Source organism: Symphalangus syndactylus, chromosome 19, assembly GCF_028878055.3.
Source record: "Symphalangus syndactylus isolate Jambi chromosome 19, NHGRI_mSymSyn1-v2.1_pri, whole genome shotgun sequence".
NCBI classification, from domain to species: domain Eukaryota; kingdom Metazoa; phylum Chordata; class Mammalia; order Primates; family Hylobatidae; genus Symphalangus; species Symphalangus syndactylus.
Genome location: NC_072434.2, coordinates 17,587,971 through 17,612,352, shown reverse-complemented (window position 1 = coordinate 17,612,352; position 24,382 = coordinate 17,587,971). Strand labels below are relative to the sequence as shown.

The 24,382-nt window shown below is 45.8% G+C and overlaps 1 protein-coding gene across 10 annotated transcripts in view; it reads right to left on the bottom strand.

Moving 5' to 3' along the window:
• Positions 1–8,651, bottom strand: part of LEMD1 (LEM domain containing 1) — a 33,629-nt gene extending 24,978 nt beyond the window's left edge. For 7 of the 10 annotated variants that reach the window (XM_055234779.1, XM_055234781.1, XM_055234784.1 and 4 more), the window contains exons 1-5: positions 8,585–8,612; positions 7,898–8,007; positions 7,056–7,175; positions 5,828–5,950; positions 2,816–2,880 (exon numbers count right to left, since the gene is read on the bottom strand). In XM_055234779.1, coding sequence (XP_055090754.1) covers positions 2,816–2,880; positions 5,828–5,950; positions 7,056–7,137 — 270 coding nt within the window. In that variant the 5' untranslated portion in view covers positions 7,138–7,175; positions 7,898–8,007; positions 8,585–8,612. Of the gene's footprint in view, positions 1–2,815; positions 2,881–5,827; positions 5,951–7,055; positions 7,176–7,897; positions 8,008–8,584 lie in introns of all 10 variants that reach the window. The other 3 variants (XM_055234783.1, XM_055234777.2, XM_055234786.1) reach the window with 3 other exon arrangements.
• Positions 8,652–24,382: the final 15,731 nt, after the last annotated feature.

Here is a 24,382-nt window from a genome sequence, read left to right as displayed (position 1 = left end):
GATGAAAAAAATCCCCAATTAAAAAAAAATTTGACCTGGCTTAATGAGTAGCTTTAACAACCAAATCCAATGGGCTGCATATGTGATTTGATAAAGCAGACACATATAGTGTTAAACAGAGTCCAGAAACTGCATATTCCATATCTCTAAGTGGCTTGTATTCCACTAGAAACCAACTAAAAATGAGAGGAAAATGTGATATTTCAAAGAAATGCAAATACTACCTATCTAGGCACTCAGAAGACTGTTAGGTACAAACAAATGCTCTTAAGTAATTAAAGTCTACAGTGTTAAGACAAGTGTCTCAATAAACACACCTTCTACCATCTTTTACATGGAAATGCGAATGCTTATTTACATTTACTTTCAGATTTAAGGATGAACAGATGTCTTGAGGCCCTTCTGAAAATGAAAATGGCTTATATAAACCCTTCAAATCAAAACAAAACATTTTATGCCATCACAAACTTCCTGTTTAATTCTATTGCCAATTCAAAATATCGATGTGGTTTTATTTCAGGTTTATGTAAAGCAGAGACCGAAGGCCACTGGTCCTACCTGATGCATTTTCAATACTCAGGTTGCTTTTTCTGCTGTAGCAGAAAAGGAACTATATTAAAGGGTTTTCTGCAGAACTCAGGTTTACCGAATGGAAAGGATTCCTTTAATGAGCTATTTGGAAGTTAAAATGTAGTGTTAGAAAATTTGGTATTATATCAGAATTACTTCATCAAATTTGAATTATGTTTAAATGGGAAGCTGAAGCTATAGCATATGTGGCAATGTTTACTTGAAGATTTCATTTGTTTAAACTTAGCAACTAGTTTAAATACTAGACCATATTTGCAAACTAGCTTTTTTTTTTTTTTTTTTTTTTGAGATGGAGTCTTGCTCTGTCACCCAGGCTGGAGTGCAGTGGCGCAATCTCGGCTCACTGCAAGCTCCGCCTCCTGGGTTCAAGCCATTCACCTGCCTCAGCCTCCTCAGTAGCTGGGATTACAGGTGTCCGCCACTATGCCCGGCTAATTTTTTTGTATTTTTTAGTAGAGACGGGGTTTCACTGTGTTAGCCAGGATGGTCTCGATCTCCTGACCTTGTGATCCACCCGCCTCTGCCTCCCAAAGTGCTGGGATTACAGGCGTGAGCCACCACGCCTGGCCCGCAAACTAACCTTTTTGCCATTGGAGCTGTTTGGTAGGTTTGGTGAGGTGAGCTTTGAACTCCTACTGTGTGCAAGACCCTGTGATAGCTACTAAATGAGAATAAAATATCATTTTATTTTATTTTTTATTTTAATTTTTATTATTTTTTTGAGACAGGGTCTTGCTCTGTCACCCAGGCTAGAGTGCAGTGGTGTCATCATGGCTTACTGCAGCCTCGACAACCCAAGCCTCAAGAGATTCTCCTACCTCAGCCTCCCGAGTAGCTGGGACCACAGGTGCGCATCACCGTGTCCAGTTAATTTTTACAATTTTTGTAGAGACGAGGTGTCACCATCTTTCCCAGGCTGGTCTCAAACTCGTGGGCTCAAGCCAGCCTCCTACCTCAGCCTCCTGAATAGCTGGGATCACATGTGCGTGTCACCATGCCCAACTAATTTTTTTTTTTTGTAGATATGAGGTGTTACTATGTTGCTCAGGATAAAATGCCATTTTTTTCGAGAGTCTCCTCTCACTCTGTGACCCAGGCTGGAGTGCAGTGGCACAATCTCGGCTCATTGCAACCTCTGCCTCCCAAGTTCAAGTGATTCTTGTGCCTTAGCCTCCTGAGTAGCTGGGACTACAGGCACATGCCACCATGCCCAGATAATTTTTAGTAGAGACAGGGTTTCGCCATGTTGGCCAGACTGGTCTCGAACTCCTGGCCTCAAGTGATCCACCCACCTTAATGCCATTTTAAAAGGACTCACAGAAGTGGCCATTGAAATACTCTTAAAAGATCACCACAAAGAGGGGGTAAGTGAATGACGCTGAGCAGAGGCTGAAGGAGGAGGTCTCAGGCACAGGCACATCAGGAGCCGAGAGGAAAACAAAAAGTCAGAATAGAAACAGAGATACAGAACCAAGAACCAAGGAGTGGCAGAATTCTGAAATCTAAGAAGGCAGGCATCTCCAAATAAAAACCGTTCAGAGGTCAAAAGACAGAAAAAGTCACTAGAGTTGGCACCTTGGAGTTCATTATTAAGCACTAGTTATGGGCTGTGTTTGATGCTCAGAGATTTACCTGCCTTTCACTTCACATCCACCCTGTGAGGTAGGCACTGCTGTTAAACTGTGCTAGGAGGCTTAGATCTGTTCACTGACTTCCCCAAAATCACACTTCCAGGAAGCTGAGGGCAGAAATCCTAAGCCAGTTAGGCCTCACTCCAAAACCTGTAACTCTCACACGCTTGGCCGTGTGCTTCAATACGGTGCTGGGGGTAGAAGCCAGATCTTAGGGACTACAAAAGCAAACGGGATGGAAACTCACATTTATTCTATGTTCACTGTGGGCCCAGAACCGAGCTCAGTGCTATATGTGAATGTAGACAACAGATAGTGAAAATGGGGAGGGGGGTTGACAGCTGGGGAAAGCAGAGTGGTGGCTTTTTTAAGAAGGGGCAGGAGAGACCCTGTCATTCTGGGTCCTCTGCTAGATGGTGGAAATTTTTTCATCATACAGAAATCTGCATTAAAATGATTCTCTTTAAACTAGGATTTTACCACTATAACAGAATGTAGTGACTTGCTATCCCCTTTCTTAATACAGATGAACAGAGCTGCTCCCTGTTTTTAATATATGGGTATAAGTATTCAGGCATTAGAAAGGTACATACTTTTTTGAGTTTCTTGCTTTTTTCTGTTGAGAGTATGATGTTTCCTTGCAAAATGATATTAAGCTCTGGATCATGGGAAACAAAAGGATAATAGGCCATGAGAACATTTGAACTAGCAAAGGGAATAAACATCAATCATCAATCAGGGTGAATTCTCTCAATCAGAGGACATTTTTGCAAGGGGATGAAAATTCATGTGGCCCTTCTGATGGAAAAGAACATTTCTCCTGAGCTGCAGCAGCCTTCGTGAAACAGACTTAGGCCTTCCTCTGGGAATAAGGCCTGTCATATTTGTATGCCTCCCAGAGAAACACACGAGCTAGCTGCCCATCTGGGCAGCTGTTTGCAGTCTAGTCATTGTCCCTTTGAACAAGCTGTAAGCCCCGTGCATCCCTGAATGCCAAGATAGGAAGGGAGGGTTTTCTCCCTCTGGATCCAAAAAGGCACCCAGGGAAGGCAAGGCCAGACCTGTGCTAAAAGCCTTTAAAATTGGGGGAACTGCTAGGGACGGAAAAGGATGTTGTTAATTAGCCTGCAAAGAAGCATTTTGATAAACCTAGAGGAATGGTGGAGTTGCACATCCATTTTAAATGAGCTCTCCAAGTCAAAAATATTTGGAAAGTTTGAAAGCAGTTAGATAATTAAAGCTGTGTCTCCCCACCAACAAGACAGTCAATTAGTGAAAATGGGAAAAATCAAACCCACCGATTGTTTGGATGACCTCATACTCAGCCTCAGGTCTAGGACTCCCTGCGCCTCCACCTCCACTACAAGCCCATTCCAGGACTAGGTGTTTCCATGAAAGAAGAAGGCTGAGTCCACAGGATACCCCCCTCCAGTTCATTACAACTCCTCCACTCTAATGGTACCAGTGGCTATGAGACCTTTCCAATGAGCAAATTCAAATGTCTGGTTCAAACCTAATTCGGAGAACCAGGTTTGCTACTTGTGGCAACCACAGGATTGCATTACAAGCGTAGGACTGAATCAACACTTCCACCTCGACCTGATGGCCCGTAGTTGGCTTAGATCAGGTAGGCACTATCTAAAGCAGTGGCAAACCTTATAAACAGAAGGACCAATTTTCTCCCAGCCCTAGCATCAACGCACTTCTGTGGAGGGCTACATGCTGGGACCCAGGACGGCGAGGACTGAGACCACAACAGCTTGGTTTTGTAGCTTTAACCGAAAGTCCTGGGCAGTCGTGAGCAGTTCTGAAATCTTCAACCTGGCACTGCTTTTCACCAGTGCTGGTTTGGTCTCTTGAGCCCCTCCCCAGGGCAGGAAACAGAAGCAGGCTTGGATCTGGGACAGGACTCTGAACACAATCTACAACCAGGAGAGGCCTGGGGTAGCCACTTTCCCTGAGGCACCCCTGTGCTAACTGCCTGCTCAAGGGCCAGTGAAGTTTATCCCTAAACCTTGCCATCCTTTTCAAGTGAGGCCAGCGGTGCTAAACCCCTGGGGATAGTTTTCAGTATCTGTGCCGCCTCCAATGTCGGGATTACAGGATTTTTCAGAGGGTCCCAGGCACTTGCATGGTTTATCCAGTTTTTAATTTGAACTATATGATATTGTCCTTTTTTTGTAGATCAGACATGATAAAAAAAAAATGTAATGTGGTCACATCCTCACAATAGAAATTATGAGAAAAATATAGGGTATGGAATGGAAAGAGCAAAGTTTGGAAAGCCAGACTGGGTCCAAATCTCAATTCTCTCACTTTCTCTCATCCAACAAACATACACCAAGTTCCACTATGTGCTGGAACTGTTCCAGGAGCTGGACACAGAGTGGTGACAGAGACAGATGGGTCCTGCTCTGCATGGCCCATGCTAATGTATGCTTATCTTCTGGGGCTGCTTCCGAGCTTGGTGACGCTGGGCCAGTCACTTGGCCTTTCTGAGCTTCTACTAAGTGCTGTGAGAGTTAAATGGGATGATGAGCATTCAGCCCAGGTTGCACTGGTGGCCTTCAATAAATGGTAGTTCCTGTCATTCTACTGTGGCTTATAGAGAACTCCTGATAAATATTTGTTGAATGGAAACGCCTTGGAATGTATTGTGGGAATCTCCAAGCCCTTCCCCTAAGATCCCTGAAGCTAGAAACCACTGCAGGAGAATGGTGTACCCGGAGCACGGGCCACTGTCAGCAAAGCCCAGAGATCCTGGAGACCCCTGTTCCCTACCCATTCTGTGACCTGAAAGAGACCAGCTGCTGTCAGTTGTCATATAAATCAGGAGGGCAGTCAGCATAGAAGGGGTTTCAGGGAGGTATAATCTGGTTCAACTTTTTTTTTTTTTTTTTTTTTTTTTTTAGATGGAGTCTCGCTCTGTCCACTGGGCTGGAATACAGTGGTGCGATCTTGGCTCACTGCAACCTCCGCCTCCCTGGTTCAAGCGATTCTCCTGCCTCAGCTTCTGGAGTAGCTGGGATTACAGGTGCGTGCCACCACTGCCAGCTAATTTTTGTATTTTTAGTAGAGATGGGGTTTCACCATGTTGGCCAGGCTGGTCTCGAATTCCTGACCTCAGGTGCTCCGCCCGCCTCAGCCCCCCAAAGTGCTGGGGTTACATGTAGGTGGGAGCCATCAGTGTGGCTCATCTTTCTTAACAGGCATAAGATCATTTAATCCCCCCAAAATAATGGTCAGATTTATCGACTGAGGCAAAGCAGAGGTTGAGACCTCAAAGGAGGCCCAGAATTTACCTGTAGGAATTTCTGATTGTAAGGCATCACCACACATTTGGCTCTAGTTAGTAAAAGGACATGCATGTTGAGCAGTCATTCCCCCAACTTTCCACCCAGTCAAGTCACTGGCGTGAATACAGATGTGAAGGTAACAGATTCTTTTTACAGCCCAGGGGCCTATTTTCCAGGCTCTCTGTGCAAAGAAGCCACATGGCTATTTCACAGGTCAGGCTGCACACCATTTAAAGCTGCATAAATCGTGCTGGACAAGGTATTAATAAGTGCAAAGTTGCTATCTAGCAGTACAGCTTATGGCAGTACCTTCGCTGTCATCACTGTCCTGAGCTCCGTCCAGCTCTCTGGGTCCATTCATCACAGGTGGTGCACAGGGAGGTGAGACCAACAATTGTACTAACTTTTTTTCATACAACTTTCTAGTGGAAGCTGAGGAAGAATTTGGAGAACAAATTAAATTGTTCTGTTTTTTGTATATGAGCCTACTAGGTTCAAGGTATTTCATAACTCAGACTTTTATTCTTATCCCTTACATTATTGGTTAATTATGGCTTTTTTTTTTTTTTGAGACAGAGTCTCCCTCTGTCTCCCAAGCCGGAGCACAGTAGCATGATCTCAGCTCACTGAAGCCTCTGCCTCCCAGATTCAAGCGATTCTCCTGCCTCAGACCCTCCAGCAGCTGGGATCACAGGTGCGCGCCAGCACACTCAGCTAATTTTTGTGTTTTTAGTAGAGACGGGGTTTCACCATGTTGGCCAGGCTGATCTTGAATTCTTGACCTCAAGTGATCCACACGCCTCAGCCTCCCAAATTGCTGGGATTACAGACATGAGCCACTGCGCCCTGCCCAATTATGGCTTTTTAAATGAGGTAGACTCATAGCTTTTCAACTCCCTCCTTCCTTTCCACAAACACTTAGGTGATACCTGTACGGATTAACCACAGAGTCAGGCATTGGACACATCTGAGAAGACAGACAAGGCCGTGCATTCTATCTATGGGGAATATAGATAATAAATAAATAGTTAACAGGGTCCACATACTAAAAACAAAACAAAAAACTGAACAACATAACAAAGAGTAACTGGTTTTTCACTGATGAAAAACACCCAATCCACAGGCTGGGTGTGGTGACTCACGCCTGTAATTCCAGCACTTTGGGAGGCCGAGGCAAGTGGATTACTTGAGGTCAGAAGTTTGAGACAAGCCTGGCCAACATGGTGAAACCCCATCTCTACAAAATACAAAATCATTAGCTGGGCGTGGTGGTGTGTGCCTGTAAACTCAGCTGCTTGGGAGGCTAAGGCAGGAGAATCGCTTGAATCTGGGAGGCAGAAGTTGCAGTAAGACAAACGCCCAATCCTAATCTGTAAATAGGATTTGGGTATATTTACTGCCTCTTACCTCTTTGTGGTTTTCTGTTTTCTCTCTGTTCCTATTTCTATTTTAATGGTTTTATTGCATAACTTCTATTGTAAGTTATTTATAAACCATGAATGACAAGTCTGTAATATTTGCTGCATACTGTACATACGTAGTATTGGGCCAGGTGAAAATCCAAGCTTCTCAAGTTGGTTCTGCAATTTACAGTCACTCAGACACTTCACATCCACCATGGTGATAGAAGTTTGGCCTCTTTTCTGATGGTAGAATCCTTGAAATAGCAAAACATTAAATTCATTAAGACAGCCTTACAAATAAGTACTAAAATGTTACCAATCCACATAAGTGTTTATAACCCTATCTCCCCAACCTCCTGGGTACACAGGCAATAAAGCAAAAATCAACACTTTCTACTTCTGCCATAAATCCCTGCTGGGATTAGTTGCCTCCAGTGTAAAACTTTGGGTGGGTGTCATTTTCCCCAGTGTCTTTAGGGCTCAATTATTTATAACTGTTCTGTTCAATGAATATGAGAAAAATCTTCTGGACAAAATAAACAGATATTTCCATTACTGCTCAGGAACTCTGAGTAAAACTCAAGTTCTGTGAAGATAAGAAGTTAATTAAATATGAAAGAGCTGAGAGGTTTTTTTTTTTTTAGTGAGTTAAATAAAAGTTATTTATCCCTGCCCTCCTTTTGATGACAGGACAGAGAGTACAGAGCATTCAGTTATTGCAAACAGTAGCAGCTTTCACACTTGTAATTTAACTCTGAACATAACAAGATGGTAGTTTTTAATTAACCGCCAACAGACTTAGTAATTGCTGAATTGGCATTTGAAAAAAAGTCAGCTATTCATTCTCTGGCACACAAATTGATTCATATAGATTTATGCAAATCTTGATATGGCTTTCCAAATCTGCACAACCTCAAATTCAATCAGTTTTATCCAGTTGATCCCTTGATCTGCCAAAGTTGACCCTTCTACCTACCTAACAAAATCCACAAAAAGACAGACCCATTTGTCAACCTTTTAACGGAGATTTTTTAATTTTGGAGTTTGTTGTACCACATTTCTATCATGTTTCAAGGCTTTTTAATACTGCAGTGAAAACAAAGCAAGATAATTATTCAGCATAGGAGGATCTAGACCAACTTTAAATAATGACTTTGCTTTTGTTGGTGATCAATCAATGTCCAATTAGGAAGAACACTGTATACAAGCTAGAAAAAGTCATGGATTGTTATATATAATAGGGTTGTTTTGGAATACCTAATTTGACATTTCTCTACTTTCAAGCCATGCTTTAAAGAGAGTTACATTCTAGCACACATAGTAGGTACCTAGCAAATGTTAGTTTCCTCCTTTTCTATGTGTTTGGGAAACTGACTTAACACTTTTAGGCCAGTGGGAAACAAACTAATGCTAGGAAGAAAAAGGACAATGCATCTCAGCACCTCAGATTTTTTTTCTTTCTTTCTTACTGGAAGCTCGCTTCGGCAGATCCTATGACATTTGTTCCTGAGAACAGCTGTCTGTTGTTTCACCAGCTTCCCAAAAATAACCTCCAATAGAGCCCTCATCAATTTCAAGTGACACTAGACAATTGCCTAGAGGGAACACACATATGGAAGAAAAATATTCAAATGGAACCCAACTGGATGATTAATTCACTTACCCCTTCACATGGTTATCTAAAGTCTATGCAATCGAGTTGGTTACTAAAGCTGGGTGAGTTTCACCCTGAGGCTTCCACTAGCAACCAGTCCCTTTTTGCCTGTTAGATATTAAGGTAATCATAATACTGACAGTGTGACATCAGTAACCCCCATAGCAACAGATTGATGTGCAAATCAGATGATTAATTTAACCTAAGTTCAAACAGAAGGAGGTACTGGTCGACTTCATAGGCACACTGCCATGATAAAATGTCAAGAGATGCAGAGAAGTTATCATTATGCACAGTAAGTAATGAGCTGTTACCAAACCAAATGGTGTCAAGAAACGAGGAAGAGAAAGGAGAAATCAAACAAACTCAAGTGTCTAGACCACCCATCAAAAGGTCCATACTAGTAGTTGGGCAATTTGACCATCTACTCCAGGGAAAATAGGAAAGTGGAAGAAACCTATATTAATTTGTTAAGGATTATTCAATTAAGAAAATAAGAAATCAGGATGGAGGGCAGATAAATAATAATACATTGCAGAAGTTTGATGGATTTGGCCTTTTCAAAGCATTTTTGTATCATCTCATTTCATCCTCTGGACACTCTTATAAGACAGCTGAGACAGATATTATCATCTACATTGCAAAAGCCTACTTCATGTTGTTGTCTTATTTTGTTTAAGGAAAGATCTGTGAGACTATTAGCCTGCATCTTTCAAGACAGACTGCTTGGATTTTAAAGACGTGTGCAAGACAAAATGTAACTGTGAGAAAACCCAATGCCTTCATTAAATTGCAGGATAGAGGGAATGATCTGAAAGGGGTGAAGAGGACAGTGGAGACAGCCTGCTTAGAGTCAAATGCCAGTTCTGTCATTTACCAACTGGGTGACATCACATCAGGTAAGTTACTAATTTCACTGTGTCTCCTCTTCTTTGTCCCTAATGGGGGATAATAAAAATGGTACCTATTTCAAAGGACTATGTTATTTAAAGAGTTATAATACACATAAAGTGCTTGGCACATAGAAAGCATTATATAAATGTTTTCCATTATTCTACTCATGAGCCCTAGCCCCAGAAAGTTTCCACATCCAGTATCTTCCTCAGGAGGCTTCATCTCATTTACACTTGCCCATGGGAGTCTACAGTTTCAGTCCTTTCCAGATTCTGGGAAAGAGCTGAACGTCTTTGGGTGGGTGGTTATGAAAGCTCATTGAGTCTCCCAGGCTGTGGCTCCAAGGGCTATGGCTCCACAGTTTCTGAATAGAGCATCAGTTTTCAAACAAACATGTAATGCAAACATTTACCAACATCCAAACACTGCATTCACCAAACAAAGACTTTGAAAATTGACACATTTGTTTCCATCAAAGCAAATAAATGATAGGCTTGGGTTATTAGGAGGCACAAGCATTTTGTTTACATTTCCCAGAATTGCTTTCAACAAAAAAGCAGCCAGCAGGTGGAACTGCTTCCATTTAAACAGTTAGACTATTGGGATGAAACAGACATTTCTAAAATATTTTCTTGGTTAAATCTCTGGGGTTTAAAACAAGCTAGGTAGAGAAGGATTAAATCAGATGATTTCAATCAACATCTATGGGTTGCGCCCTACATTATGTGCAAACTATTCTGCTTGAAATTATACTCTTGAAAATCCACCAGCATAGTTATGATTCTATTGTCAGCATTATTCCATTTATGAATTCCTGTACTCTGTGCTATCCTGAAATATTGGGTTTCATTGTTTGCAGCACACCGTCTCCCTCAGTTTTATCTGTGCAGTCCTGAGCATTAGCTTGTTTTTTATTTTTCACTCTCCCCATGGCTGCAAAGATATTTTTTATTCCATTTCTTGAGGGAAGCAAGTTTTAATTGCCAATTGAGTAGGTATTCAACATGATAAGGTATCTAAACCCTGAGAGCTTCCTCCTTTCATTAAAATGTAGATCCAGTTTCTCTTCCCTTAATGCCACATGCTGTTATTAAACTGAAATAACGGAAATAGTAAAAGCCAGATGTCACTTCAGTCTCAGGTTTGATGTGGAGCACAATTTCCTCTCCTCAAATTTAATCTTCGAGTTATTTACTAACCCCATTCTTTGGAAGAATGCACAATTTAAATGTAAATGCAATTTACATAGGGGAGAAGATAGTAGATTTGCAGTTTCAATTGCCAATAACCATTTGCAAAAGGAGAAATCAACTAAAGCAAAGATCAGCAGCTGTCAGTCTAAAGCCCGCATCACTCACCATTCTCAGATAACTTTCCTCCTGAAGCCACCTGCCTCTGAGCCTCCACTATGCAGGCAAAAGGAAGTGGAAAGCAGAGGCATTTCCCCAGATACTTCAGGCTGAATTTACTACTGACCAGAGGGAAAAGGGAGAAGTTTGGGTTTCAGTGAGCTGATCTGGTTGGCATCATTGTTGAAATCATTAGCTGATCAATTTCTTTCAAAAATTATTTATTGATCATCTCCTGTAGGATAGGGGTTATGCTTGGCCTAAATCAAGGAGAAGTAGAGGAGAATACAAAGATGCAAAAGCTATAGCCCCTCTTTCAAGGAGCTGACTGTCTCCTTAAAGAGAAAAGGAAACAAATAGCTACAAAAAATAAGATAAAGTGTTAAAAGAATGCTGCAGGAGCCCAGAATCTGAACCATAAGCATCCAAAGGTACGTTGAAGCTGAGACTTCAAGGATGAGCAACAGTTTGACCTATAAACAAGGGGCTGGGGACAGACATTCTAGGGTGTGTTGAGCAAGATGAGAAATAAGTCAGGTTGAATAGGTGGATCCCTCCAATTTGTGAAGGATCTGGTGTGTCATGCTAAGGGATCTGCCTTCACCTCTGGGCACACGTAGAGGTTTACAAGTAGCTCATGGTATAATTACACCTAGTTTGATATCGAGTGGAGGATGAATTGGTAAGGAACAGTCTGGAGGCTACAGGACTCCTTGGAGGTTATTACAACACTCTAGAAAAGAGATGATTCCATTTGGGGGAGGACTAGAGAGGAAGATACACGATTCATGAATGATTTAGAAGGCAGAATAGCCACAACAGGATGGCTGATTATGTGTTTCCTCTTCACTTCACTTGCACAGGCACCATCTCAGTACAAATCTTTTGTCTCAGCCATGAGCCTGCTTACACAAGGAACCATATGGAGTTTGGTCTACACAGCACTGACACTTCAAAAATTATTCTGCACTTGTCTAGTCAACCCTTGATTATCCACACTACTTGAAGGCAGCAGCAATGCAGATAATCCATAACCCTCTTCTATTTGGCTTCGGAATTAATTACACCTTTTAGAGCAAATTTGCTTTCCTAATTAATCTTTCCTAGGCTAATATTAAAATTAACTAATATTCTCTGAGCCCACGCCAGCTGGGCAGGGGAAGAGGGGACGTGGGGAGGGGGAGGACAGGGAAGCAGCTCAGGCTTAAACTGAGTGGCAGGAGGATGCCAACACCACATTAAAATTCACCACGGATCATCCGCAGAGCTTGTGAGCTGGGTCTAGCTCGTTGAGAGGTGGCTGTATAATTAAAGACTCAAACCCCTTGGCAGTTCAGTTACTGAGCACCTACTACGTACCAGGCACCCGGCTAAGGCTGCAGATGAGGAAAAGAGTGAGCCCAGTAGACTCCACTCTCAAGGAGCTGCCGGTGTAGGGGGGGAAATGGAAGAGTAAACAGAGCCTTTACTCAAATGCAGTGAAGGTTCTGGCAGAAGCATCTTCCCTTCAAAAGCATGAGGCATGAACAAGGTTGATGGAGGGAAAAAACCAACAAATGTGTATAACAAAGGGGAAAATGCTGCCTAATTGCCATTCTATAAACATAATAGCAAATATGCTTTTAATAAAATGAGTGCATGTAATTTCTCCTTTCAATAATCCAAATTAGTAAATTCTTTTAATATGGAGTAAGATGTGATTTTTCCTAGCAATTTTTGAAACTATGACACTCCAGTCCCAAGGTCTCCTCCGCGGTGCCTGGAGCTGCCATGGAGGGGTGGGGGACACAGAGCAGCTCCACTCCAGGGGAGCCAGAACGACTCCACCCTCACCTGCTTTACACACTGGACTCATATGAAGAGTACACTTAAAGGAACACTTTCCCTGCTATACGAAGTTAGGAAGATATCCATCTACCCTATTTTCTGAGCTGCTGCTTAAAACCTAAACGATCCTAGCCTCCCGTCCTGTCATGAAGGCAAATCAGACCTTTGATGCTGGTAAACATGAGCTGGGGGCTCCTTTCCTGGTATCCTATGAGTCCTGCATACAGAGATTTATGATACATAAACCACATGCAAGAAATTTTGGACAACCCACAGGGATAGATAAACATGTAAGATGTAGGTCTTCAAATGGATTACATTCTAGATGGAGAAACCAACCAGAAACACACATGGGCAAAGGTAAGAAGTGAAAGTTCATAATCAAATGCCAATACAGTGGTAGCCATAAATGCCGAAGAAGGTCAGAAACAGAGAAAAATCTCCCCTGGTTGGGGGTGGTGTTGTTCAGGGAAAGCTTCCTGGAGGAGGTGGAACTCAGAGTGGGAAGAACAGGTAAGGTCTGGATCGGCAGGAAGCAGAAGGATGGGCATTGTAGGCAAAGGCATATCATGAACAAGGCTTGGGCGTAGAAGTGGGGATGAGACCAGGCTGGCTTCGGCAAAGGATGTGCTTTAGCTAAGTGGATGGATGTGGTTGAACTAGCTTACAGAGAGCTCCAGGATTTCCCTGAGGGTATTTAGGCCCCCAGGTCCCTTCAGGTTCCAGGATCCTTCCGATCTGGGGCCCTCTGCAGCTGATGATGGGTTGCCACCCTGGAGGCCTCTGAAGGAGGGTGTTCAGGGCTGTCAGGAAGAATAATCTAGCAAGGCAGGGCAGGATGGGAGAAAGAAGGCAGGGAGGGAGACCAAGTGTGTCCCTCACCCCAGTCACTCTGTGAAATGATAATGAACAGTAGTGGAGGAGATGCCGGGAGGATTTCGATTACCAGAGTCACCAACCAGGAGCTCAGGAAACCCCAGGGGACCTTGAGAGGCAATTTCAGAGTGGTTAGGAGAACAGGCTCCGGAGTCACACTGCCTCTGGTTGTATCCTGGATTTTTGTATCACTGCCTCCATTTGTGTCACTTACTAGCTGGGCCCTGGCTTTCACATCTGTGGAAAGGAAATGTAGTCATAACAGTACATTCCTTCCAGAACTCTTAAGGACTGAGTTAACACATCTCAGGAGCTAAAAACACTGTTTTCTTTAAGTGCTCACAGTAAGTGCTCACAAGTGTGAACTGTGAGTGAGGCCCCAGTATGACAACATGGCTCTGGGGTTCTGCACTGGGATTCTTGCTGATGAGGGGACATCAGTCATGATTGGGGCATCTCCCCATCTCATTCGATATCATAACTCACCCCTTTACCTGGAAACTCAGGGAGACTGAAAGTGGCTTCTCGTAATAAAGGCCAGTTGGGATCTGCTTTTTCTCAAAAGAACATTTGAGAGAGAGAGAGAGAGACAGAGACAGAGACAGAGAGACAGACAGAGCACACACTCAAGGGAATGGGTTTCCACCGCAGTATACATGGTAAGGAGCAATGTCATGGAATAGGAGACCACACAAACCAAGATGGCGAGGACATTGTGGGACATCCATTTCTGTCCTTAGAATCCAGGAGTGTTGAATTCCCATGGCTTAAAGGAGACTCTGTACCAGCAGGGATCTGAAGACAGTCACAGAAAGATAATAAAAGTGGAAGAAAAAGAAGACAGAAAAAGTAGCAGCATAAAATGGAGAAGGAGTGAGGCTGAGATGGAAACTCTCATGGCTGACACATAGTCTGTTTGTGCAGGAGGATCTCCAAATCGACCTGGCCTTCTAGCAGCCATACGGAAAAACTCTAGTCAATTCCATACTCATGAAATGGAAACAAACAACTGTTCCACAGCATTATAACGGTTCCTGGTAGTAAGGAGAAGTGTGGATGTTTCCTGAGGATCCCGGTGTGGAAGGCAATTGGGTGACTGGCAATGGGTGAGGCTGGAAGACTGGCAGAGGGCCAGACAGCCAAGGGCCTAGGAAGCAGTATAAGGAGCTCTTAGGCTTTATCCTAAGGATAGTGGGAGCCACTGAAGATTTTATGGTGGTTTTTTGTTTCCATAATTTTAAAACATTTATAACAAACAGAAGTCAATTACAAGCAAGTAAAGTCAAAGCGCAATGAAACCTACATATACTCCTCAGCCTGCTTCAACAGTTGTCAACATTTTGCCAATCCTGTTACCAAAAAGCTTGGAGCAGGGGAGTGATGCCATGACAGTTATCTTTAAGAAAGAGCCCTTGAGGTGCTACAGAGGGGACGAGAGGAAGGGTGCAGGACTGGGTACAGGGATATCGTTAGGCTACAGCAAACCATTCCTTCATTCATTCAACAAATACTTCCTGAACCCTACCGTATGCCTTGCACTAATTTTGGTGCTGTGAATACAAGGTTAAATAAAGCAAACGAGGTTCCTGCCCTCCTGAAGCTTATTGTCCTAAGACGGAAAAGGAGACACACAAGCAAATGGAGTGAACAAGAACCTTTCAGAATGTGATAACCAGACAGACTGATGTGACAGGGAAAGGCTTGGGAGGAAAGTGCTCTGATTTAGACTGGATAGTCAGAGAGGACCACGTGTGAGTTCCTGGAATGGCAAGAAAAGTCAGGGAGGCTGGCGTAGCATGAGAGAGAGGGTGGTAGACTGGAGAGCAAAGTGAGAAAAGATGCTGGCTTGGACTAAGTAACTAGGTGGGGATGAAAAAAATAGATCTGAGGGAGATTTAGGAGGGAGAGCCAATAGGATTTGAGAATTTGGTGGCCGATCAAAGGTGGGGTGGAAAGTGGAGAGTGTCAGAAATGAGTCAGATTTCTGGCTTGAATATCTCAGTAAACAGAGGTGCCCTTCCCAGAGACAGGGAAGAGAGGTCATGGGAGAAGTCCAGATCTCCACATGGCTCCTTCACAGCGTTTCAAAGTGAGGGCCTGGCAACGGGAAGCCACTTCCACCGCCAGCCCCAGTCAAGTAACCAGCTATCCATGCAGCTTCTGGATCAGACAGTTGCCTCAGGCAATTCCAAGTGATCAACACCACCATCCCTTATCAACACCAAGGTGGTGATCAACACCACCTTCATCTCCAGTGATCTAGAGAGTATGGAAGGACACTTCTGGTCCAGTTTAATTTGCTTGGGCAGCGGAGATGAAGGAGATGCTGCAACTATTTTAATACAGCCTTGTGGGGAGGGTGGGTACGTTGAACTGAACCAGAGGAATATGATATCCACGCTGGTGGTGTGTTTCAAAGGCTGATCTTATCAGGATGGTAGGGGTCCTCTGAAGCCCTGTCAATGTCTCAGGACATTTTGTGGCTTGGCTCATTTCAATGCCGCATTGTGTCAGGCAGATATGAGGGCTGAGATTTAAAAGGATCAGGATTTTGCTGGGAGGCCATATGCAGGTCTGGGCTAGAGGGAAATCTGGAATTAGAACATCCATTATGCCCTCACACTGTGACTTTTGCATGGTGGACAGATTTATTAGAAGAGGCATAAAAGATGGCCTGTGGAGATAGCCGGGGTGGGGGGAGGAAGAGACCCCCAAATGCAATCTAAACCGGAGATCACAGTGGCTAGCGCAGGTCTCTGTTTCTGGAAATGACTCCTCTACTCTCCTTAGCATGCTTTTTAGCTATTATCTGTCCTTGCCGCATCTTGCCCGAGAAGGGCATTTTTCTCGGCTGTTTTGATGTTGGGGGGTGGGGGGAGCAGGGACAGGCATTTGGGGTCATTGTCTGGGAATGAATCCTGGACAGCAGGAGGCTGCTGCTTTCACTCCTCATCCCCATCATCTGTCACCCAGCGAGGGCAGCCGGCAGCCAGGCCGAGGACTGCCTAATGAAGACAGAGAGGTGGTTCCGGCTGTGCACAGGTGCCGCTTCCCCATTAACAGAGGTGACATTCCGAAACACTACTCATTACAGAGCAGACATTGGACAGGGCTGGGACACATATTAATGGCAGCAGGGCCAGCCAGCGTCTGTCTCAAATCCCACTGCCCCTGAGAGAGCAATCGAGAGAGCGAGAAAGAAGCATCCTGAGCGTCAAACCAGCAGGCTCCTCACTTTGCAGAGAAAAATGAATTCTTGCCACATAGAAGGCCAAGTCATTCTCTCTGCTGCTTGCACACCCAAGGATCCTCAGCTTCAGGTCCACCCAAACGCTGACCAGCTCCCGTCCCTCTTAGGAAGGGCTGTGCTGCAGACGGCTGGGCAGAAGGGGCATCCTCAAATCAGACCTGGATCTGAATGGAGCCCATGAAGTCTTGTTTTAGAGATGGGCATGGACCCCAGTTGTAACTGGGAAGTATAGAGGGAGGCTATAGAGAAGTTCCAGACGGAGGGTTGTCAGGGACGGGGTGGGAGAGTGGGGTAGGGGTGAACAACCAAAGTCATCCAGAGGAGGTAAGAACAGGACAGATCTCCCTCCTGGAATGGGATACGTGGTTCCCACGAGACAGGAGAAAGCTGCCCATCACCGTGGAGAACCAGGAATGGCAGACCACGCGGACGCCAACCGTTTACGCAGCTCCCCAGCTAGGTGCAAAGTGGCCAAAGGAAGAGCCGGTCTTCCACACCCACACCTCCGCACCCACACTGCCCCAGGAGCTTCCCACTCAGCCGGGGGACCCCCAAGCAGCCGGCGAGGAGCACTGCGCACGCGCACTCAGGCCTCCGCTCCAGCCGCCCTCCCTCCGCAGTGGGGCGCCCCGCCCCCGCGCCGCTCAGTTTTAAACCCGCAGCAGACGGAACTCGACTTAAAAATAACTATTTTGACAGTTCAGATGTAAATATGTGAGTGACGCGTGGGGCTGTTTTTCCTTTACACTTCCCCTCACCCCTCGCTCCCTACCCCAGCTCAATTCGGCTGAGGCTGAGATGATGGGACAGCGCCGTCTGCAGGATGCTCCCTAAAATGCAGCAGGAGGAAGAGACTTGTCCTAGCGCGCCCAGCGAGCTTGGGGGTGGGGCGGAGGACCTCAGCTCACTTTCACTGCATAGGTTACACGCCTTTTGGGGATAAGCAGATTTACACACTATTTCTTGTCTATTACCTGAAAAAGGAGACGTTAGCCAACACACAAGTGAACTAATTTAATCATTCCTGACCTCTCCATACCCTGTTTTCAGTTCAATTTGACCTGTGCATATTGACTGAATGTCTACTTCGTACCCAACACCGTGCTAGATGCAGTGAAACATGTGACATGTGCAACATGCACACTTGCGATTCCTAATTTTTTCAACGAACCTTCCAGTTTACTCATATTGAACACCTGCTTTGTGCCATGCCAGGAGCCAGGTGAGCACTTGAGCACAGGCTATCTGACCTGACCCCTGCAAAAACTTGTGAGTATTATTATCTGCATTTTCCATATGAAAAACAGAAGTCTAGGGAGATTGAGTGACTTCTCTAGGCTGCCACAGATAGTAAAGACAACAAGTCTTGTGCTCTTCCCTCCATAGCCAATTGAGTGGAAGGGTGGTGGAGGCAGAGTTCCACTCACTTTATAAGTAGGGGAAACTGAGGTCCAGACAAAGTCGCATGTCTGTCTGGTCACCAATACACATTTTAGCTGGGGCAAAGCCAGGACAACAACACAGAAGCTTTTTTCTTTCTTTTTTTTTTTTTTTTTTTTTTTTTGAGACTGAATCTTGCTCTGTTGCCAGGCTGGAGTGCAGTGGTGTGATCTTGGCTCACTGCAACTTCCGCCTCCCGGGTTCAAGCAGTTCTCCTGCCTCAGCCTCCACAGTAGCTGGGACTACAGGTGTGTGCCACCATACCCAGCTAATTTTTGTATTTTTGGTAGAGACGGGGTTTCACCATGTTGGTCAGGATGGTCTTGATCTCCTGACTTCGTGGTCCACCCGCCTCGACCTCCCAAAGTGCTGGGATTACAAGTGTAAGCCACTGTGCCCAGCCAACACAGAAGCTTTAGGATTACCAGCTTGCACGTCCCTTCCCAATCTAATCTTCTGGCCCCAGGCAATGTGGTGGGGGCGTGACAGACACCATGTGATGTCTCTGAGGTTCTCACTGTCTCTTTGGAAGAAGGGTAGGGAAAAGGTAGCAGGAGAAGGAAGAGGAAGGGAAAAGGAGGGAGGAGGGCTGAAGAGTGGACAAGCATAAGTGTGTGTAGACATGCACGGCCTGGCCAGGTAGTGCAATGAGATAGGGAAGTTCAGCGAGCCCCCAGCCACTCCTCCTTTGTGTGCTCCCGGTCTCCCACCGGGTGGCGCCTCTCCCTCCTTGGCCCGGTGTGCACTGCTTCCACGCTCTTTCCCCTCATCCTAACAAAACCTGCTCCAAGAGGGAATCTGAGGTAATCACTGATGCTGTGGGACAAGTGCCTGAAAACTGCCCAGTGTTTGCTTCCCGTCTGGATTACAAACCCCAAGGGATCAAAACCTGAAGTCAAAGAGAGGAAGCACTCATGAAATTTCAGATGTCAGACTTTGGAGAGGAGAGGAATTTGGGAACAATATGGCTCACTTGTGACAGAAGAGGCTTCCTATCATACCTGCCAGCAGGGTCATTGCTAGCTCTGTCCGTGCGTACATACAGCCATGGGCAGAAGTCTGCAGACGCTGGCAAAGAAGAGAGGAGGGTCCCTGGGAAATCCCACCTCAGCCAGGCACAGTTGCTCTTGCCTGTTATCCCAGCACTTTGGAAGGCCAAGGCAGGAGGATAGCTTCAGCTCAGGAGTTCAAGACCAGCCTGGGCAGCATAGTAAGACCCTGCCTCTACAAAAAACTACAAATAAGCTAGTTTTGTAGCTACAAAAACTAGCTGGGCATGGTGGTACGTGCTTGTAGTCCCAGCTACTCAGGAAGCTGAGGTGAGAAGACCACTTGAGCCTGGGAGGTTGAGGCTGCAGTGAGCCATGATTGTGCCACTGCACTCCAGCCTGGGCAACAGAGCAAGACCCTGCCTCTAAAAATAAAAAATATAAAAATTCCACCTCTTCTGTGATGCCTTCCCTAATTCTTCCCTACTCTACAGTTGTGTTCTCTCAGGCCTCTGAAGCCCTGGAGCACTTTGCTTGTACTTTAGCTGAGGCATTTTTGAGCCTTGCCACATTGTTTTCTAAATTATTATTAAATTGGCTGGGCGTGGTGGCTCACACCTGTAATCCCAGCACTTTGGGAGGCAGTTTGGGATCACAAGGTCAGGTGTTTGAGACCAGCCTGACCAACATGGTGAAACCCTGTCTCTACTAAAAATACAAAAATTAGCCAGGCGTGGTGGCACACACCTGTAATCCCAGCTACTCAGGAGGCTGAGGCAGGAGAATGGCTTGAACCCAACAGGCAGAGGTTGTAGTGAGCCAAGGTCACGCCACTGCACTCCAGCCTGGGCAACAGAGCGAGACTCTGTCTTGGGAAAAAGAAAAATAATATTAAATTGTGAGTTTCTCCAGGGCTGGAGCAATGTCTGGCTTTCCTACATTTCTCCTGCAGCCCCTCCCACAGGGCTTTGCATAGGGCCGGGACTCGATATTGATGGAACAGATTCAGTCAACAGCAGTGCACAGCATACATTTCCCCACGCAAGAGGGTGAAGGCTGGGGTGCAGACAGCAGAGGGACTGGGGCAGGCATCTCGTTGGACTCCTGAAGATGGAAAGGCTTGGGGTCATATCTGCCCCAGACCGCTTAACAAACATTTAGTGAGCGCTTTGTGCTAGGCGTCATGGTGGCTGAGCCTGCAGAAGAGGCAGCCAGCCCTCTCAGGAGCAGTCAATCCGCCACTCTAAACAACAGCTGCCTGTATGACACTTGAGTCTCGTCCTGCCCCAAATCACTTCTTGCCTTACAGGAGACTGGCTTTGGGGTTAGACTTGATGGCCTGATCTCTCTGCCCTCTCTCAGGGCTTCCTGCTTCAGAGATCACTGGACTCTCTGTTCCCCCCATCCAAGTGGAGCTATGACATAATAATTCTTTTTCAAACAGCTTTATGGATATATAATCACATACATGATATAATAATTCTTGTTCTTAATCTTATGCCATCTTACAGCATCTTTCTCTCTTTTATAAGTCTGAAAATTCCCATGTGTTCTGTGAATACAGTCTTCAGTTCTGAGAAGCCCAACTAAGGATTCTTATCTTTCTTTCTTTTTTTTTTTTTTTTTTCTCTTTTGAGACAGGGTCTCGCTGTGTTGCCCAGGCTGGAATGCAGCGGCATGATCTCTTCCTAGGCTCAAGGGATCCTCCCACCTCAGCCTCCCAAGTAGCTGGGACTACAGGTGAATGCTACCATGCCTGGCTAATTTTTAAATATATATATATATATATATATTTAGTAGAGACGAAGTCTGGCTGTGTTGCCCAGACTGGTCTTAACTCCTGAGCTTAAGTGATCCTCCTACCTCGGCCTCACAGGCATGAGCCACTGCGCCTGGCCCTTTCTCTTTCTTAAAAGCACCTTTAAGACTATGTGATCACATTGTAGTCCTAAACCACCTTCCCTGTTCCCCACACCCACCCACTCTAGCTGGCTTTATCCCACTATTATTTCTGAGATGGTAAGAGGCATGAGGCCTGGCTTCCTTCAGTTTAGAGATAGCACAAGTGAGGCTCATGGAGTTCCAGGGGACCTGGGGTGTCTCCCAAAGCCTACTTCTTGGCCCCAACACCTCACTTTATGTCCATACTCCTGACTCTTCCCCCCAGGCTCCATTCTCCCTCCTCTCAGCAGATTTGATGGAAACAAATGTTTAGCTTCTGCTGCTGCAGTGTATTACAGTGCAAAATAAACATGGATGCCCCTTCTACCCTGACAACATAATCCATTTACTGCAAAGGGATATAATAAAGTCTGTTTATTACAGCAATTAACAGAGCAGCGTTTGCCGGCATGCTTTTCAGTGGCAACCAGAAAAGTGCTTACTCCAGGTGCATAGATTCGGGAAACCATGCAACTTGAGCCAAAATGAAACCAATTAGAGGCTTAGTAAATGGGTTCCAGCCACCCCAGGAAACTTAACCATCCACGAGTCAGTTCAGCTGAGGTAGAACCTCAGTGCAGGAGTTTAGCATGATATAGAGTGCTACTTTACAGAATTAATCCAGACCTGTCACCAGGGTCGTGGTCTTGAGGATGTGAAATGTATCCGCCCAACACAGCCACCCAGGTGCTGGGTTCAAATCTCGATAAACTACATAGGGGTATATAGGTGGGGAACGCTAGCAGCATTGACTCTCAGGGGTCTCTTGCCACTGCCATGGAGGTGGGGACATAAGGAGAGGACTAGAAGCTGGGCCAGAGGGAACAGACAGAGAAAGAACAAAAATCCTTTCATTAGACTGTCTTCAAGAGCCTGGATTGAAATGTGGCCGTCTTGAGTAGGGGTGGGGAGGAATCTGCTTTTCAGCCTGGAGAATATATGCTATTTTGCTTTAGGCAGAAAGACTGGACAAAGACATGAAGCCATTTGTTTCAGTTCTTTGAGGGAGGGACAGAAGAAAGGGAAGTACTGGTTTAGATTCCCCAGTGAATCTGATTGCTAATTAACCAAATTTAATTATCTGCCCCCTTTTAGGAGGGCAGGGGTTGGCTTATACCACCAAAAGGACATTCTTCAGAATGAAGTTTAATTTTCCCAAGAAGGGAAGTGGCTGCAGTGTCATACCTGTGTAGGAAAAAATCCATCCTGATTGGCAGCTCTTTTTTCTCTGGAGCAGTCTCTCAGGGAGACCATGGGGAGTTTTGATCTAGAAAACATAAACCTGGGTGCCTGAGCCAGGTAGAAAACCAAAGGCTCAAAAGGGCAGAGACAAACCCCTGTTAAACAGTTCCCCCTGGTTGAGGGGTGACCTAAGGGGTTCCCCTTTTCTCCATCACTCTTTCCCATCCTCAGGCCTCTGGGAGAAGATGCTGTGTTGAAGGATGAGGGCAGAAGCCAGCCTGGCCTCTCTGGAACAGAGAAAGTTAGAGCTTTGAGCATCATGAACAACGGGATAAAAATAGCAGTGTTGCCATGGCAACAGAGGCTGGGAGAGTCCTGAGGATCTGTCTGGGTCCTGCCATCTCCCCCTCCTGCCTTCCTCCCGCCTCTCAGATGGAACACGGGAATGAGCTGAAGGAGGAGAGACGGCTGCCCCAGAAGGGAAAGAGACAGACCAGCAGCCCACGAGGAAAACCCTTGAACTCCAGACTTGGCGGGGGGGTTTCTGCCAGCTCCTGAGCTGCCCAGGTCTGGGAGCTCTTGGCTTTTGCAATTTCTTCCTCAGCATGACGACTTCCTCCAGGGATGCCCTGGGCAGCTACCACTCACCTTCCTGGTGGATGGTTCTGACCTCCTGGGCTTCTCTGTGAAGAGTCAAGGTTCTTGTTTCTTCTTCATGATCTATAGTTCCTATCCCATGGCAATTTAGAGAAGGGAACCCAGGCAGACTGGCCACAACAACCCTGACACAGTGGGCACTACCACTCCAAGGATGGCCTGGAGGTCCAGAGGATTCACCCTGACAAGCCAGACACCCTTGTCAGCAATATGGACTTGGGGGGCTGTGTTTGTGTTGGGAGCAGGGTGATGGTGGTGACAGCTCTCTCTTACTCTTGCTTTTGGGTCAGAGAGATAGAACGTTCATTCCTTGGGAACAGATTCTGTTTCTTGGTTCTTGTGGTATTGTCAGCTTGATCACCTGCTGGGCACAGCAGCCACCTTCAGGAGGAACACCAGACTTCCTGGACCAGCCTGCAAGGAGCCCACTGAACTCAGCAGCCCAGAGATTTTCTTCTCTGGCGAAAGCCCACCTTTGCAGTTGTGAACCAAGTATCTGTCTCCAAAAGTTCCAGCCACAGCTGGGCACATCAGATAAGTGTGCCCTTTTTAATGCGTGCCTTCCTGTGAGGTAGGGAGGAAATGGGACTCATCGCCACCTGTTATGGAGGAGGCTGGGAGAGAGGAGGCAATTTGCCAAGGTCAGGAGTCAGTCATGGCAGAACACTGGGGAGCTGTGGCTCTCCATCCAGAAACGATCACCAGCACATTCCACCACCAGCACATCCCCAGCCACTGGGCAAAATGCATATTCAGTCTGTAGACAGGACAAACTCCAGCCTGAGGCACTTCCCCTTGCAGAAGGCAAGGAATGAGGTGGGGTGGTTTGATCAGCATGGAGATGGGCACATGAGGAGCTGTGCAAAGGGAAGCCCATGGGTTACATAACTGGAGCAGAGCGCCAGTCCTTGAGATCTTTTCTAGAATCACTTGAGCATCTATCTGCAGGTGGTTGTGGTGGTGGTGGTGGTGATGCTGTGTGTACGTGACAGAGAGAAAGTGAGAACGAACGTACATAAGAGTGGCGCCTGTGATGGCCTAGACAGGACTTGGAGTCAGAGTCTAGGCCAACTGACTTACTCCCCTTGGGCCTGGCTGTAGGAGGGAAGAGATTCCTGGGCCCTGGCTAGGGGAAGATTCTAGCAGAAGCTCTGGGTGACTTGCCTTTCCCTCTCACTCCCCCTCTCACTTCTCAGAGCCACCATACCACTTCCATCCACCCTCCCGATGTCTGTTGTCTGCACAGAGTGCATCTGTGAGGGCAGAGGAAACCTGCGACTCTCTGGTTCCACAACCCTGTGCCCCACTGAGGCTCAACTTCCCAGACTCACAGAGCCCTGGACTCCAAAGGAGACTTAAGAGGAAATTCATGTAATCCCCTATTTATAGTTGAGGAACCTGA